Source organism: Clarias gariepinus, chromosome 2, assembly GCF_024256425.1.
Source record: "Clarias gariepinus isolate MV-2021 ecotype Netherlands chromosome 2, CGAR_prim_01v2, whole genome shotgun sequence".
NCBI lineage: Eukaryota > Metazoa > Chordata > Actinopteri > Siluriformes > Clariidae > Clarias > Clarias gariepinus.
Window position 1 is genome coordinate 18,532,501 of NC_071101.1, and position 17,699 is coordinate 18,550,199.

The 17,699-nt window shown below is 41.5% G+C and overlaps 1 protein-coding gene across 7 annotated transcripts in view; it reads left to right on the forward strand.

Moving 5' to 3' along the window:
• Positions 1-17,699, forward strand: part of brsk2a (BR serine/threonine kinase 2a) — a 215,609-nt gene that overhangs the window by 195,917 nt on the left and 1,993 nt on the right. For 4 of the 7 annotated variants that reach the window (XM_053490582.1, XM_053490583.1, XM_053490586.1 and 1 more), the window contains 6 exons: positions 4,779-4,839; positions 7,096-7,780; positions 8,580-8,628; positions 11,512-11,635; positions 12,522-12,702; positions 15,085-15,174. In XM_053490582.1, the coding sequence (XP_053346557.1) occupies positions 4,779-4,839; positions 7,096-7,780; positions 8,580-8,628; positions 11,512-11,635; positions 12,522-12,702; positions 15,085-15,174 (1,190 nt within the window). The remainder of the gene's footprint in view (positions 1-4,778; positions 4,840-7,095; positions 7,781-8,579; positions 8,629-11,511; positions 11,636-12,521; positions 12,703-15,084; positions 15,175-17,699) is intronic. The other 3 variants (XM_053490587.1, XM_053490588.1, XM_053490589.1) reach the window with 1 other exon arrangement.

The following is a 17,699-nucleotide window of genomic DNA, read 5'->3' on the forward strand; positions in this document are numbered from 1 at the left end:
CTGCCCTGGGTTGCTTCTTTAATCCCATCATGCCTTTGGGCTGGGCTGTGTTTGGTTAATAGGATTCCTGACGCTTTCCCTTTTCTCTTCAGCTCCCACTCAGCTTCAGCAAGCTGCCCCGTAGCATTCTGGACCCGTCTTAAACACTAACATTAGTCTCACAAACTAGGGGCAGCACTGACAGAACGTGCTGCCTTACAGGCTGTGCTCAGAATCCAGTCCTGCTGATGCCTAGGCAGCCTGATGGGCTGAGTTAGTTAGTGAGAGCGAATGCTCTAGTGTCACTTAAACTGTGATATAAAGCCATCAAACCACCCACATCGAGTCCTCATCATACAGCTCAATATAGTGGTTCATTTAAATGTGCTGGAAGCTGGTGTGGGAATCACTGCATGGGTCATAAGCCTAGCACCTAGGAAAAAAGCCGTGTTCAAGTCAAACCGGGATTTTTGATTGCAATAAAACTACCTTTATTTTTGTACACTAATGTACTTATACCAGCGTTTCACTACTGCTTGGATGCCATCAAGGCAAAAGTTAGTGAGAGCTAACAGTCTAATTTTATCAGTACAAAAACCATGAGCCATGATCAGATTTAAGTCTGAAACCCCGGCCTTCCAGGAACTCCTTTAATGGCATCAACATAGGGAAATGGTTAAGGTGAGGTTCTGTTCAGGACTGTACAGGGGATGTGATTGTGGCAGACGAGTTCCTGAATGATTGTGTGTACAGTTTACACAGGCACATGCATCTCTTCTGCAAGTTGGCAACAAGCTAACTGTCAGTTTTCAAGCATCAGGCTTCCTTAATTAAATAACGATTCCGGCCCGAATCGTTATTCACTTTGCAGTTTTCTGTAAATGTCAATGGGTTTTACCCCTTCATTAACAAGAAATTTCCCCAGGAGTCCCGGTTTGACTTGAACGCCCCTAATATAATTATCTGAAAATGTAATTACTTTTGTACAGTGACTTTTCATATTTAACCTTTTATTAAAAGTGCAATATTGTGGTTTACATCTTAAACTAGACTTAACATAGCATATGATGTGCTGTGCACTGCAGAATTATCACCAGTCTTCTTAAAACCATTTAAAAGCTCGCGCTTAGACGTTTGAAGGATCTAGTTATATACAAGGTCTGTCTGGAAAGTATGCAGCCATGTAATATAAAAAAATGAGACATCTATTGAAGGAGATTGAAGAAATATTGTTCACAGGACAATGAGGCCTCAGTCCCCTTCAGAGTAAGCCCCTTGGAACCTCAGACATTTCTCCCAGGGTCTCTTACACTGTTCAAAACAGTCTGCAAAATCCTTTGTTAGAATCGTTATCGTTGGGGTGTTTGGCTTTTTTTCCCCTGAGTGTCATTGCCAGTCTGAAATCCTGTCAAAGGTCATTTTTCATTTTGGGAAAAGCCAGAAGTAGCAGGGTGCCAAAACCTGGCTGTAGGGTGGCTGAATCGCGAAAAAAACATCAAAGCCTTCGGAATTATCCAAATAGTTTCCGTGGAGGAATTTTCAAGCTTAACGCACAATTTGATGCAGATTCGTTGCTCTACTTGCTCGGTCATTTGGAATGCAGCGGACGCACAGTACACACGATCAATTAACTGTGCCAGTCAATGTTGCGCAAACCATTTTCATTCTCATTAGAACTAAATGACGGTAGTTTTTTTTTCTCAAAACTATGTAACCATGTAAGCCAAAAATGTTGCCAATGCAAACCAATTGATTGGGTTGATATCAGGGCACTGTGCAGACTACTGGATTTCTTCCACTGAGACATTGGATGGTGCATGTCTTCATGGTGCTTGCTTAGCGCACAGGGGCGTTTGTCATCGGAGCAGGTTTTAACCGCCTAGTGTTAGTGGAGGGAATATGTAACATTATACAGTAGGAAACAAAGACATCCAGTACAGTTGTGTGTTTCCAAATTTGTGTCAGAAGGCACATGTGATGGACAGGCCCCCATATCCACTTTTGGCCATATAATGAAAAGACTTAACTTACTTAAACAAAGACTTAAAACTTACTAAGACTCTTGCATTGGACAAAACTTATTGTCCAATGTAAGAGTCTAATGCAAACCTGTGCACACAAAAAGTCTACACTTCCTCGAGATAATATAATTTGCAAAGAAAAATATTATCATCATTTCAATAATAATGCTCAAAAAATGTTTTTGAGGCTGCAAGGTGAAAGCATTGGACTAGAAATTCAAAATGGTTCGTAACGTAATAGCTGCTGTCAAAACGTGACATTTATCCCTTCAGGTTCTAAGTGAATGTAGATGAGCTTTTTCTCTATAAGCTTCCTGACTTCATTGCTCCGGTAACAGCTACGTATCAATGCAAACTGAGATGTCCTTAATGTTGACCTCCATCACTGTTGACGTGCCTTGCCACTGGAAAATCTTCAGAAATCTTTCATTTTGGTGATACAAAAGTGTCTTAATTTTTTTTTTTACTGTAATAGTGTTATATGGGCTGTATTATACAACACATTATTCTGACCGAGCAATGTGATTGGACCACGAGGGGTGATGTAGGGAATCATAGCACCTTGATGTTCAACCATGTGCATCACTTTACATTACAGGTGTCCTAACAATCATTAAATAGACTAACCGTCGTTTGCCTGCATGGGTAAAAGTCTTTATTGAGCTTGTTTTATTGAGCTTGTTTGGCATTTGTCATTGAAGCAGGTTTAACCAGCTTAGTTTTACTGGAGGAAACTTTTGACATTACAAGCTACAAAGACATCCAATACAGGTCTGTGTTTCCAAATTTGTGGCAGAAGGCATATATAATATACTGTTATCCACATACTTTTGGCCATATAATTAAAATACAGTCTGAAATCACATTGAAACTTAGCTTAAAATGGGTGAAAGTAGGTCAGTTCGGTCTGCAGTACTGAGGCGAGAGCAGCTGCCTGCCAAAATCCACATTCTAAACCAGTCACGGATGCATTTTCAGCGAGAAAACACATGTGATAATGTTAAAAAACAACTTGTTCTCCTTAGTGTTTGCTTCTACTTCTTTCCAGATCACCTCTGAACGATTCATGTTGCTTTGTTCACAACTAGTGCGACCTACAACGCTAACTAGGTCTTAACACAAACCTGAATCTCAAATCTCTCTCTAAACCCTGATCAAGTGCACTACTTGGTCTGTGGAACAAGGGATCGTACACCCTACATAGTGTGCTAGCTTTCCATTTAATGCAATTTGGGATTTAACCTCAGAACCCAGAAGTTAACTAAGCATCTAAAATGGAATAAGTGGAAATCTATAAGTATAACTCAGTCGTTCTTCGACACCTCCATGGTTTATTCTCCTCACCTTTTCACCGTGCTGATATTCTGTACTACAGCACTCCCTCTTATGTGATATTGCTTACTTCACATCCTTAGTGCTCATTATCTTATAATCACTCAATTGTATTAGGTCTTTGATTACGTTCACCTCTTTTGTTCTAGTTGTTTACTGACGAATGCACTCTGTGTCCTCTTTTGAACTCCCACACGTTGCTCCAGGCTCTGTGTACTCACACACTCCTGGACCATGAGCAAGGACTGTGCTGCGATTCAGCTCTCTCTGCACATTTCATGTATTTTCATGCATTTTCCCTCTCCCACCCTCCGTGCGGGGTTCAGTGTCTCTGAAGGCTGAATTAACAGAAAAGGGAAAGACAAAGCGATTTGTGAGACAGGACCGAAGGGCTTGGCTCTGGCTGTTGGCTCGAGTACTTCAGGGAGCTTCAGAACGGACCAGGAGACAAGAAAGATGGAGAGAATAATGTAGGAAGAGAGGATATAAAACATGATGGGAAATAAAGGATAATTAAGGAATAGAGAGTGTGTGGGCGAGGACGAGCGACAGGGAGATAACAAAAGGACAGAGCGAAAAAGGAGGTGAGAGAGGAAAAAAGTGACATGAAAGAAGGGGAACAGCTGGGCTCCGTCTACACTGACAACCGTCTTGGCTGATGAAGACAGATTGGTGACTGTGATAATTCATTTGCTCCTTCTCGGAGGTGATCGAAACGTGCGCTGGTGTCTGTGCGGACATCTGTCGCCCGAGAGGAACAACAGGCTCGGCTCAGCGTGAGCGATAACACCGGAAAGTTCAAAACATCACTGCGGTTACGATAAGTTCAGCAGCATATGCCTGCGACTGTCATCCATTGGAGAACAACATGAGGGAATTTTTTATTGAAAACTGTGATGTAGATGATGCTCTGTTTATAGCACGATGGAGTTCTCGTTGGTTCTGATTGGTCCAAAGATGTTGAATAGGTTTCTGCAGGCCGGCTCAGGCTGTTCTTCTGCGCTTCTGCTATGAGGTTTAATTAATATCGTGTTCGTTCTAATACATTTTTTTTCCAAACAAGCTGCTTTATTTACCTTATTAACTTTAAATTAGAAAAAAAAAAACGAGGTTGCTTATGGAAAGACTGTTTATAGCTGCTAGAATATAAATGAAACCCGGAACTGACTTGTTTCCATGGCAATTCCAGTAATATAACTTCAAATGGCTGAAAAGCCATGGTTGATCTTTCTCTAACACCTTATCATGTCATGTTTTTAACCTATTTAACATCATTAATCATTTGTTAGATTGTAATGTAGTTGTTTCCTCTAATCAAGCCTCGATCTCTGGAATAAACCCACTACTGATACACCTAGTGCCTTTCCTGTCTGTCTTTCCTGTTGCAGTCTGTTTCTAAAATACAAGTGTGTGTGTGTGTGTGTGTGTGTGTGTGTGTCTCTGCAGGTCACGCTCTATCAGCGGAGCGTCCTCGGGTCTCTCCACCAGTCCTCTCAGCAGTCCAAGGGTGAGTGTCTTTCTTTTTCTTTGTCAGCCTGCTTTGCCTGATCTCTTCCTCCCGTCGCTGACATCCCACGCAATCACATGTACACCCACGCAGAACTCAGTCGGCTCTGTGCTACAGGTGTAGAGGTAGTTAGCCGAGAGTTAGGAGAAGAAATTTCATTATTAGTGAAAAAAAAAAATTAAATAACACACACACACACACACACACAATTGTCAAACATAAAGCAGGTCTTCACTCCTTCAGGGAATTTAAATGTTTTGTATTAGGACTCGATAAAGGTAACAATGTCTCAAAATTGAGCTTCATTTGTTTCAGAAGTGATTGTTAACCTAATTAATTAGAATTCAAGAGCAAAAGTTTGTTTTTGATTGATAAGGTGCCGATATTTTATCCACAAACTTGCAAAATTTGGAATCTAAAAGCGGGTGGTGGATATTTTAGAACATAAAAATTAAGTACTAAAAAAAATTACATTGTGTGTTTTTTGAAATGGCATAACCAGGGTTTAGTCCTGAGTTAAAGGAAGTGGATGAATTGGCAGGAAGAGTATTGTGTTATATGGGAACGTTTCCATTTTAAGTAAGTTATTAGAGAATTATTGTTGCATATTCAGTTCAGATGAGGAAATGAAAACCTTTGAACCAAATTCTCTAAAAATCTTATTGGGTCTCAACGTATTAACAATAGGACGAAATTAACAACAAAGTGAAAACTAGCTCAGGCAGCTAAATAACTACAAAAAATAATAATGACAGCTACAGTATTTATAACGCAGTACAGATCCAATAGGCTGTAAAACAATTGTCTTAACCTTCCATTGCCTATACCTTGTCTGCGTGCGCGTGTGTGTGGGTTACTTCTTTCAATCCATGGAGATCCTCCTTTATCCCTCCCCCTGTTCTCTTCTGAGCCCGGCGGAAATCCAGCTCAGGGAAAGTCGTGTAAAAAGCCAGTTTCTTCTGTGATTTGAGGAGGAGCTTGTGGCTAAAGTTTTCTGGCTGACTTGTTTCACAGCCCTTACAGATTACAGCTACCTGTGCCTAAAGCTTCCAGCGCTGCATGATACTGAACCCGCGGCTGATTTAAAAAGAGAAACTCATTCCTGAAATCCACTCTATAAGCTCCGCTTCTTCAGTCTGCACATGCAGAAAGATTGGTTAAAAGAATTAAGAAAGCATATAGTAGATGTTAGGACTTTTCACCCTGTCTTTTCAGTTAATCAGTGGCCAGGGCTTAGGTAGGGAACACGTACTGTATGACTCAGATCAATGTGTTCTCAGTACATCACAAATCAAATGACTAAAATCAAAAGATATGTATGAAATAAATCAGCTTTATAACATGGCAGTTCTGGAATATTTCCAGCTCATAAATCTTATACTGATTCTGGTGAATGCATAATCTACTGATCAGAAGTTTGCTTCTCCTTAGGTGTCTGACTGAAATTCAATGAAAAATTATTTTGTAGCTCATCTCTACACTTTGGCTGGCATTGCCACAAAGATTGTTTCTCACAGAAAGTTTGAAACAGTTTCATCGCTTTTCAGATGCTCCACTTAATGTGTTTGATAGGCATCATTAAATTGTCCAGTGATTTAAAGCAACGCAGGTTTACTTTCGTAAATCTTGTTCAAGCCATGAAAAGCTTAATTAAGCACAAACTCTCAAGTGGTCAGTGAGTAGTCCAATTTAGAGGCGATGGAATCACAAAAGCACAGCACAAAAAACACAGCAAAGGGACAGATAAAGAGTGAAGGGAACAAAAAAAAAAGTAATGCAAAACTTGATATTATATTCAGAAAGATTGAATTGGTTCACGATATTGGTTCAGATTAAATGTCTTGGATGGAGTAATCATTTGAAAGTGGGGTGTACAAACTTTTGCACTTAACTGTATAAAATGATATAGGTTTATGAACGAACAGACATTTCATTGTGTGCATTCTCTGCTTGACTCTTGCTTGATCCACAGCTTTCCACCTTCATCGTAGCCACCAGCACCTTCTTCTCTCCTTTCCTTTCGAATAATTCTTCTTCTCGTACTTCATAAATGGCTTTCTGCCTTTTCTGGTCTTGGCTAACTGCATGTTCTTTTCTTTTTTTTCCTTTCTGCATTACCTTGGCTCAATATTTTCTGACCCTGTCTGCATCCATGTGTGACCTGTTCTTGCGTTGTTGTGGCTGTTAAATCATCCCCTGCCATTGCGCTGTCGTTATTTGCCTTCTGTAATGCTCTGGTGCATGCTTATCCTGTAGCCCCTTCCAAAGTTCTGTGTACCTCCTCAGGCGGTTCAATTTACCTTCTCGTCTCAAACCAGTCCTCCTGACTCCCCTGACCAGCCCCATGCTAACCATGTTGGGGCTCACACGCCAACATTAAATTCTCTTTCCCCAAAAGCAGTGCATGGGCCGCTTTTGCTCTGCCCAAAAACACAGACTCTTCCTGCTAAGCGCAAAGTCTCTAATAAGCCCTTACATGCAACAAGGTCCAACCCCTTGCCAGAGAGTGATTCTCAGTCCATTTCAACTGCCCACTCAGAGCCCTTCAGTCCATGCTGCCCTCAACAGTCACCTACTCCCAGCAGTCCCATGGTAAGCAGGGCAACACGCACTACTCCCCCACAGCTTTCAGTGCCCTTGACTCCTGTCATACCCCTAGCCCCTATCCGACTACATCACTTCCATCCCATACCTGGTTCTGACCTTAGCACCAAATCTATCCCCATCATCCAGGTGACCCCTCACCCTTCCCCCAGGGGCAGCCCACTGCCCACTCCCAAAGGAACGCCTGTCCACACGCCGAAGGAGAGCCCCGCTGGAACGCCGACCCCGACACCGCCTCCCAGCCCCTCCATTGGGGGCATGCCCTGGAGGACACGTCTCAACTCCATTAAGAACAGCTTCCTGGGCTCTCCACGCTTCCATCGCAGGAAACTACAAGGTACTATGATGTCAAATCTTTCGTCTAGCGCAGTCACCTTCATTTGCTTGAAAAAAGTTAAATAGTGGGTTAAACTAGAAGTGATTATTTTACTACTTAGTAGAGACATACAGTACCATTAATGTCCAGTGCTGGCCAAAAGTATTGAGGCAGAAAAGGGAAGTTCAGGGTTTTAATAATTCATGATGATTTAAAAAAAAATGGATAAAGTAGACAAGAAAGAAAGTATTTGATGGGTTTCTTAAGGGCGACAGGACTAGAAAATGGATTTAAACTGAATTGAAGATAACGGCGATCAAGCCTAGAAGATGGTGGTAAAGCGACATAGTGTATGCCAACCACCGGTAAACACCAAGAATAATCATTTGATATTTTATGCTTTGAAATTGCTGTACAACAATCAATAATTAGTATGAAGTCCTTTATTCTCCAAAACCTGCTGGATCCAGCTGGACATAGAGTTAAAAAGACATCTGCAACACTCTGGTGTCACTTGCTCCCTCCGTGCCTGCCTAATTGCTTCTTGAAGATCATGTTTTCTATTGGGCTTAGGTCTGGACATAACCCAGGCCATGGCTCCAGAAGCCGAATACCATTGTCCCATAGACAGTTCCTCACTTGATTTCAGTTAATTAGGACACCTCTTCAGCCAGATAGGCTAGAACTAATTAGTGACATCACATCTTTTGTCCACAGGGAGAACTATACTACATTTTCTCAATATTTTTAGCAACCCCCTTTGGGGGTGGATGTTTCGTTTGACTGTAAATACAACACATTATTTCCTTCTTCTGAACAGTTCCTACTCAAGATGAGATGTCCACCCTTACACCAGAGTCTTCCCCGGAGTAAGTCACTATAAATATACACACATTCTCACATCTAAACTCATATTGTCTCTGCCTTTTGGTATTTTCACAAAATAACACCAACTCACCATGCACTTTAATAGCACCGAGTTTCAGGTAATGTTCACATCAAGCAGAGTGAATAAAAGTCTGATCTTTGTAGAAGATTTGTTGCTGGCGCCAGATGGACTGACTTAAGCATTTCAGAACCTGCTTTAGAACAACAGTTTCTACAAATATATAGTAAATCAAATAAACACTCTTTTCAACTTTGGGCAGAAAAGCATCTCGGCATGCATAAATCATCAAAGCTTAAGGTGAATACGCTGCAACAGCAGAAAACCACATCAGCTTCCATTCCAGTCTGCCAAGAACAGGAATCCGAGGCAACCATGGGCACTGACTCACCCGAACTTGTCTTCCGCTCTTATCCACCTCAAGGTTTGATGTGTAGTGCATGCTGAGATAATTACCTGTCAATGACTCAGCATTAGTCCTGTGGAACCACTGTGGCTGAGCCTTGTAGCACGGGTCTTATCATACACACATAGGAAAACACTCAATGAAACGCAGAAAAGCAGTGCCACTCGTGATGCTATTTTTAGCCATTTGTAATCAGGCAGTGTCTCTTGCAAATAGCAAGCATGTGTGGTAAAAAAGCTGACCATCTAGGGGGTTTTCAACACATTTAACGTCCATATTGTTTCCATAAAAGTAAGAAACAGAAAAGAAATTTGATAACGAATAAGGCGTATTCTTGTTCTGCTTTATTTTTATTGTTACTCGTATACTTTATCAGTATTGCATCTATGATAATATTCTGATATATAGTGATATAATGTTTATTTATTAAACATTATAATCCCCCCCCCCCATGCTTAATAATGATTACCGATTAATTTAAAGTATTTGTACCTCAGGCAGATTCTTCCAGCTTCCAAAATTAATGTGAGCTTATGCCTGTTGCTAACAATCCTTTCAGCCCTCCTCTCTCTCTCTCTCTCTCTCTCTCTCTCTCTCTCTTCCTCCTACTCCCTGATTTTTTTTCTCCCTTGCTTTCTTCTTTGTTGGAAGTTTTATCAGGTTTGCCTCCCAATATGGCTCTTCTTACTACACATGCCACACACACGGCAACAGTCAGAAGTTTTTCCTTCTAAACAAAGCCTCGTCTTTGGCAGGACCGCACACTTCTTTTATGTTCGTTTTTTTCCCCTTTTGTTTTCTGTAATAGATTCTCCCTTCACTTTACATGCTGGCTAGGACTGCATCCTCTCTGTCTCTTTTGTTCTGCATTTCGTCTCTGTCTGTCTCATGAAATCAGATTTTTTTTTTACAGTGTGGGTGTTTGGAAAAGCTTATCTTTACAGACTAAAACTTCTGTAACTGGGACAATGAGTAATGTTAGGGAAAAAAAGGTTACTATGCGATGTTTAACCGGACTGTTTAAAGATGTTTAGAGCAGCTTGGATTCGTAAAGAAAGACAGCAAAATTATCAGAATGAATACAAGTGTGAGCGTGTATATGCTAGGACTACTTGATAGCCGTCCTTGATAGTGAGACTGAAATGATTAACCTACTTAGTATTAATCAATTCTCGTCTCCGTGTGCATGGAGTTTGCATGTTCTCCCCGTGCTTGGTGGGTTTCCTCCGGGTACTCCGGTTTCCTCCCACAGTCCAAAGATATGCAGGTTAGGCTAATTGGCGTTCCCAAATTGCCCATAGTGTGTGAATGAGTGTGACCATTCAAAGGTAAAGAGAATAACATTGATCAACAACTGTACATCAGCAAACTGGTGACAGGCTCATGGGCACACAAGGCTCACTTATGCCTGCAGGAACCAAAGGCTAGCCCGTCTGAACCGATCCAACAGAAAAGCCAATGCAGCACAATCTAGTCAAAAAGCGGCTATGATAGAAAGGCACCAGAAACAACTAAGGCATCACAGTCTGCTGCATATGAGGCTCAGCGTGCAAAGAGTTGTTGATCAATGTTGTTGATCCAGCGTCCATAATCACCAAATCTCAGTCCGGTCAAGCATCCATAGGATGTGTTGGACAAACAAGTTTGATCCGTGGAGGTCCCACCCAAAGGTTCTGGCAGTAACACCTCGGTGCCAGACACCACAGGACACCCCATGGAGTCATGCCCTGAGGGGCCAGAACACACGGGGAACCTACGCAATATTGGACCTAATGTTTTTGCATTGAAGTGTTTCAGCTGTATAGTGCATGCGTGTTCATGCACCAAGACTGCCGGGTTCATTTTGTCTTGTTTTTTGACGATCTGTCTAAACTAGCTACATTAGTAACCTTGGATTACAGTAGGAAGGGTTACAGTAAAGTGTAAGATTTTGTTTCATTTTATAAACATGCTTCTGAACACCTGCAAATAAATTGTATTTTTATCTTTTTATTGAATTAAAATCCTTCACTGCCCAAATACTCATAGCAGCTGATCATCAAAAATAAAAACCTGGATAAAATTTGTTAATCTCACTCACTTGTTGTCTACAGACATTTTTCTCGCCTGGTGAGCATTACCTGCGGCGTTGGCAGCTGCTGTGTGCTGCTAGTGATGAACTCCTCGGCTGAGTTTTATTCTTACCAGGTTGAGTCTAATAAAGTAAAACACCACAGTTCCTCCTATTAATATTCTAACGGTGCAGTTTACAATCTGCTTTCGTGTTGATTGCCATCATTAATCAAGGAGTAAGTTGAGATCTCTGTCACTTTGTGTCATGTGTTCATTCGTACACTTCCAGTAAAGAACATCAGATCAGAATGCGGTATTGGACGGATATCCAATACCATTACTGTTATCAGTGCATCTCTTTTCCTCTAGTTTTATGATGTTTTATTTTATTTTTCTCTCCATTCACAGACTTGCCAAAAAGTCATGGTTTGGTAACTTTATCAACCTGGAGAAGGAGGAGCAGATCTTCGTGGTGATCAAGGACAAGCCTCTGAGCTCCATCAAGGCAGACATAGTGCAAGCCTTTCTCTCGGTACGCAAACCTCGTCATCGTTCTTACGTTTCTGAGCCACGTCTCCGAATCTATGAAAACGAGTCTGTATATGTCTACAAGCGTGTTGATACGCTCGGTGTTCGCACATTTAGCTGACTTGCACTGATTTATATCACGATTTGGTAAAATGCTAGGCTACAGCACTTTTATATTCCCCCGAAGCGAGACTTTCATTGTAGGTCAATAGAAAATGAAGCGAGAGCAGTGATCATTAGCATATAGATGCTGTTGCAGTGAAAGACGCGTTCGGTGTGTGGAGGTGGCGGAGTCCACGACGGCACGCTTTCCAAGCTGCTGCTGAGACGTGGTCATTAGCTTGTGAAAGCAACAATTCGATGGCCTGCTGTTGTTGGTCTTACTCTGATGGAGAAGGTTTTCAGACAGTGATGTTAGGTACAGACTGATGCATGTACAGTAGGCATGCTCTTTAAAACAGACTCCGTGCTGGTATTTTTTTAAGGTGATGTCATAAATGTAAACATCTTCCAGTCTCTCTTCTTCTGATTTTTTTTCTCTTTTTTCCATCTCCTTTTCCTTAACCATCTTCTCTTGTTTATTTAACTTTCTCTTCTGTTCTACTGTTTTCATCTTGTCATCTCTTCTTTTCTCTTCTCATTTCACTGTTACTTTTCTCTTAATGAAACCTTACTTTCCCTCTACTCTCACATCTTGCTCGATTTTTTCAATTCCTTTTCTTGTATTTCTCATGCATTTCTCTCTCCTCCTAATGTCTTGCCTTCTCCCTTATTTCTCTATACTATATCCGTTTTGTTTTTTCTTATCTCATCTTTTAATCTCATCTCTCCTTTTGTTATTTCTCTGTCCCATGGATCTCCTTCCACCTCCTCTTTGTTCTCCTCTGCAGATCCCTAGTCTTAGTCACAGCGTTATCTCTCAGACGAGTTTCCGGGCAGAATACAAGTCTACAACAGGTCCCACTGTCTTCCAGAAGCCTGTCAAGTTCCAGGTGGACATCACTTACACAGAGAGCAGCACAGCCACGAAGGAGAACGGCATTTACTCCGTCACCTTTACCCTGCTCTCAGGTAACCACGCCTCACTAGCCTTATTATCACAAGCCATCATTTTCTAGTCAACAGTGGCTTTTAGAGCACATCCACCTTTTCCCCCATCGCAGGACTGCCGTTCTCAAACGCCCTCTCTCAGGCTGCCTGGGGCTTTTTTAAACTCAAAAAGAGGAAATGGCACTTTTGTAAAGTGCAGCTCACTCCGTGCCTTCTGTGTTTGACATGAGTTCACTACAGGAGGTCAGACTGGAGGTGCTATACCTTATTTCTCTCTCAAAACCTTTTAATCTGTCAAGGTGCCTATGAATGTTCTGAAGCTAATCTCAGAATATTCTTCTCTTATACTGCAATAAATGAGCTGGTTCTCAACCAACGAGAGCATTTAAGTTCCTTGTCTGAAACCAACCTAGTATAGGTTTAGAGATGGCATCAAGAACCATTTGAGGCTTTATTGCCAAATAAGATGTGGCCAGAATTTGCATATGCAGTATAATTGTGGCTCGAACATCTGGATCTGTACTCGCCCATACACTGAATACAAAAACATCTCTTAATGTATCAGAAATGTTGTGACATGTTATGATTATTACCTTCATTAGTGTAGCTATTGTTAAATAAGTAAAGAATCGACGGCAAAGAAAAAATGTGAGTGCTGTTAGTCTGATCCCATTCGATATTCTAATGTTAGTTTTAAAGCCATATTGGGTCTGAAATAATGTCGAAAGTTTGGACACACCTTTAAATTCCATAGTCGTTTTTGATTTTTCATCCAGAATGTGCAGTAAACTCCTCTGAACTGTTGATATTGAGATTCTGCTAATTATATTCTGTAAAACCTTCATAACGGCTCCAATCTGAGATGCTGTTAATTGGTGATTTTTGAGGCTGGTAACTCTAAATGGACTTTTCCTTTGCAGCAGATGTAAGTTTTGGTCTTGCCTTTCTGGGAAGGTCTTCATGAGAGCCGCTTTCTTTCATCATAGGTGCTTGATGACTTTTGCAAATGCACTTGACAATACTGATCTTGCAAAAACTATCCCAGAACAACTGACCTTTAATGTGTTAAAACACCAATTGGTTTTGTAGTTGCTACTTAATTACCTAATGCCATATTTCTTATTTCATGAAAAAAATCCAGTATTGTTCTAGAATGTCTATAAAAATTTAAATCATGCAGATACAGGTAGCATCGGGTAATGTTGGAACATCAGAATGGGGTTAAAAAAAAGTGATCCCAGTGGGTTTTCTATTTTGCCAGTGTTGTTGCCAACCAGATGGACTTTTCTGAATATTAAAGAAACCGCTGATCACCTGGGAGTTTTACGTAACATACTGTAGGCTCAAAAGTTTACCCAGAATAGTGTGAAAACCAGAAATTATCCTCTGAGCTGAAATCTTGCTTTGAAAAATCTTGAAAATGCATTGTTAATGAGAGAGATCAGAGGAGAAGACCAGACTAGTCTGAGCTGACAGGGAGTCTATGGTAACTCAAACACTTGTTTTAACCATGCTCAGCACATCTCCAGATGGATGCGCTACAGTAGCAAAAACCTGGAAAAAAACAAAACAAAATTTTTTCCCCTAATCTTCAACTGTCCAGTCCTGTTTTTGATTTTTTTTTTTGCTTTTCTGCTATTGTAGAGCATCCACTTTTTGGTGTTTTGTGCCTGCTGAAATGCTTTTCTGCTGACCCCGGCTGTATGAGTTACCACCTGCTTCCTCTGACGTCTCTTCTCAATAATGCGTTTGCCCCCACAGAACTGTCGCTCATTCTATGCTTTTTGTTTTTCCTAGAATGTAGACTGATGTTTGATGAATATTTACTCAGGTCTATGTCTAGACTGTACCTAAATGAATAAATAAATAAATAAATAAATAAATAAGAAAATTAATTTCTTACTCACAGATAGAGATTCCAATATTTTCCTCCAATTTTTTTATTTGTATGTCTGATGTTGCAATTGTTCAGTTCTCTGGATCCGTGCGCACCTAGAAAATTCAGATAGGAAGAAACACAGAAAAGGACAGAGATGTCATAGTTCCTCTCCAGCAGGCTGCCTTCTTTCCTCTGCTGTGCGTTCGAGCAGTCACTGTGCTAATATAAGCTCCACACTCTAATTATCACTGCTGCCAGTGACATCCAGTTTCTGTTGCCCTCACAGGCAATTACAAGCAGAACAAAAACAAAGGAAGTGCCATTAGTCAGATTGTTCTCATAGAAGCAGATTATTTAACAAGCTAATGCCTGAGTGTTCTTCGTCATTGGAACCATTGTATAAAATCTGGCTTGGGGAGGCTTTATAGACAGCTGTCCAGCTGAATTCCGACTTGAGAGCTGTGTAGTCGTGATTGTTTCCAGTCCATGTCTTGCAGGTTGATGTGCACTGTATCTGCTTCCAGGTCCGAGTCGGCGCTTTAAGCGAGTGGTGGAGACGATCCAGACGCAGCTGTTAAGCACACACGACCAGCCTGGAGTCCAGCAGCTGGCTGGTGAGTAAAGCTCCATCCCCCCACATGGCCCTGTCCCAAAACCCTCTTTCATCCTCCACTACATGCACGTTTCCCACCCCCCACTCCCCTCACTCCGAACCACCTCATAGCAATACCTCACACCCACTCACTCTAAACATGCATTGATCAGATTGTGGACGTACTCCGAGAGCTCGGGAATACAATTACACAGGTGCTAGAAAGCTTTTTATGGGGCATACTCGGCCTATAAACACTTGTACTGGCCCACTGGGATCTTCCTGTTTACTACCTCTAACAAACCTTCATGCATCCAGATTATTATGAACACGGCGATAAAGAAAAGATTGCATCATTTAACGGAAGACGGATTGTTTCCCAAAGAGCTGCCACTGATTCTATTTAAAGTGCAAATGAAAAAAAAAAGGAGGTAAAGAAGGAGAAGCACCTTTGCCCTTCCTCTATGCATGTCTTTCCTTCTGACTCATACACGATCTGCTGCCGCAAGCCTGTGTCCCCTACATCTGCTTGATGACAGCTCCCCCTACTGAGACCAAACTAGTTCTACACTCCCGAGATTTAATGAAATTTGCAGTTACTTTAGATTGCTCCACTGATGCATTACAAGATCTGCTTTAAATTATGCCTTCAATCATTGCAAATGTTGTTATTCAGATACTGGAACTGGTCAAACTAAATTCTAACGTCGACAGTGGATTCATGCCTCAGAGCTCAACCATGATTCATGTCGCGCTAATAACACCACTAATGTGATTGAGGATGCTAGACGAGGTCCTGACAGGGTTTATGTGTCTCGTTAATTAAACGGCTTTTCTCACTGCACAAACATTTGAGAAAACCAGGGAAAGCTGCTTTCTCGTTTTTTCGGTTCAAGGACCAAATGTCCAAATTCTGTACTTGCTCAGGATGGGTACCAGAAAGACCTAGTGGTACTTGTGTATTGGATGAGTAGTTTTTTGCTAATTGGAGAGAAATACTGTTCTATATCTAGAGGTGCCAACTTTTGACCCGTCAGTGGTCAAGTCTTGTTCTCCCTTGTCATACTTGGGGAGCATTTTTGTTTGCTTATTCCAGTTAAAAAGCTGGAGACAGAGCGCAGGGACAGTGAGGGTACAGTGCAGACAGGGTAAAGGGCCTTGCTTAAGGGTTTAACAGTGGCGACTTGGCAGTGCTGGGGCTCGAAACCTTGACTTTCCGATCAGAAACCCAGTAACCCTTTAATCGTTTGAGCCTCTACTGCCTTCATGATGGAGGTCCACCCAAGTTGGGGCTCGGCCATCACACTCAGGCAGTGCTGATCCTTTCCCAATTCTCCAAACGTAGGACACTTGACTGCATAATTTCCTGATAGCGGGGGACTGTTTGTGCTCTCCCTTGTCATGATTTTTTGGGGCTAGTTGTGCTGTTGCCCAGCAGGTTAAAGTTCTTGGTTACCAACCAGAAGGTGAGCAGTTCAAGCACCAGCTCCACCAAGTTGCCTTTGTTGATCCCTAAGACAGGATTTGTTTGAAGAAGAAAGTTTACTTTCTTTTTTTACTGGCTTTAACGTGGCATAATTTGATCTGTGAATTTTTGGACTTTGTCAATAAACATTGATGCTGGGACTGTTTGCAGGTTAGTCATAAACCCGTGAAGATGTTTTTAATAGTAATTTAATAGCCATTTGCCTCGCTGTTGCTTGGCACACACCTGGACAAAATACTTGTCTCAACCATCAACAAACACAAGATTGAATTCTGTTAGGATTTCCTTTTTAGCGATGTTGGCACCATGCAATAGTGTGATCGCAAATAGAGTATTTGTGCTTTCAAGAGCAGTTTCATTTCTTAACCTGCCTGCACATTTAGGTTTTATTTTATGGCACAAATACAGTATAAACAAACAGCTGTTTCTGTTGTTCAACAGCCTTACTTTGTTAATATTGTTTCTTCATCAGTAAATTTGTTCACACAGGGTAACTAAATGTATGATGGAAAGAGCGACCCAATTCAACAATCGCATCGTCTTGGTCGACGTGGTCTCATGTTTAGATGATCTGTAATACAACATGATGATGCAGTGGTGAAAATGAACTAGAGCTACTGTATGTGCGCAGGTTCTATTGGTTCCCAATTGAATCAGATCTTGTTTCTGAATGATAAGTAAAAATAAAAAAGACTGTCTCACGTGGTGTGTTCTGAGATCAGGAATAGGAGACACACCTGGCTTGAATGGCACAACATCCGAGCTCATTGCATTCCATCACTCTTCTCTGTTTCCTCTCACTCTCTCTCTGTCTCTTTCTCCTCCTGCTCTTCACCATTTGTCCTCTTTTGCTTTCTCGCTGTTACTTTCTGTCAAATGCAGTTTCACACACAGCCATCACTGCCACTGCTTCCTGCCTCTCACTCGGTATCGAGCGACTCAGTGCGTGCGTGTGTGTTTCTGTGCGTTTGTGTGTATGTGTGTGTCAGAACACAAGCTCACTCCCACACTGCACTGATTAATGGTATGTGCTCGGGGGAGCTCAGGGGAACACTACACCC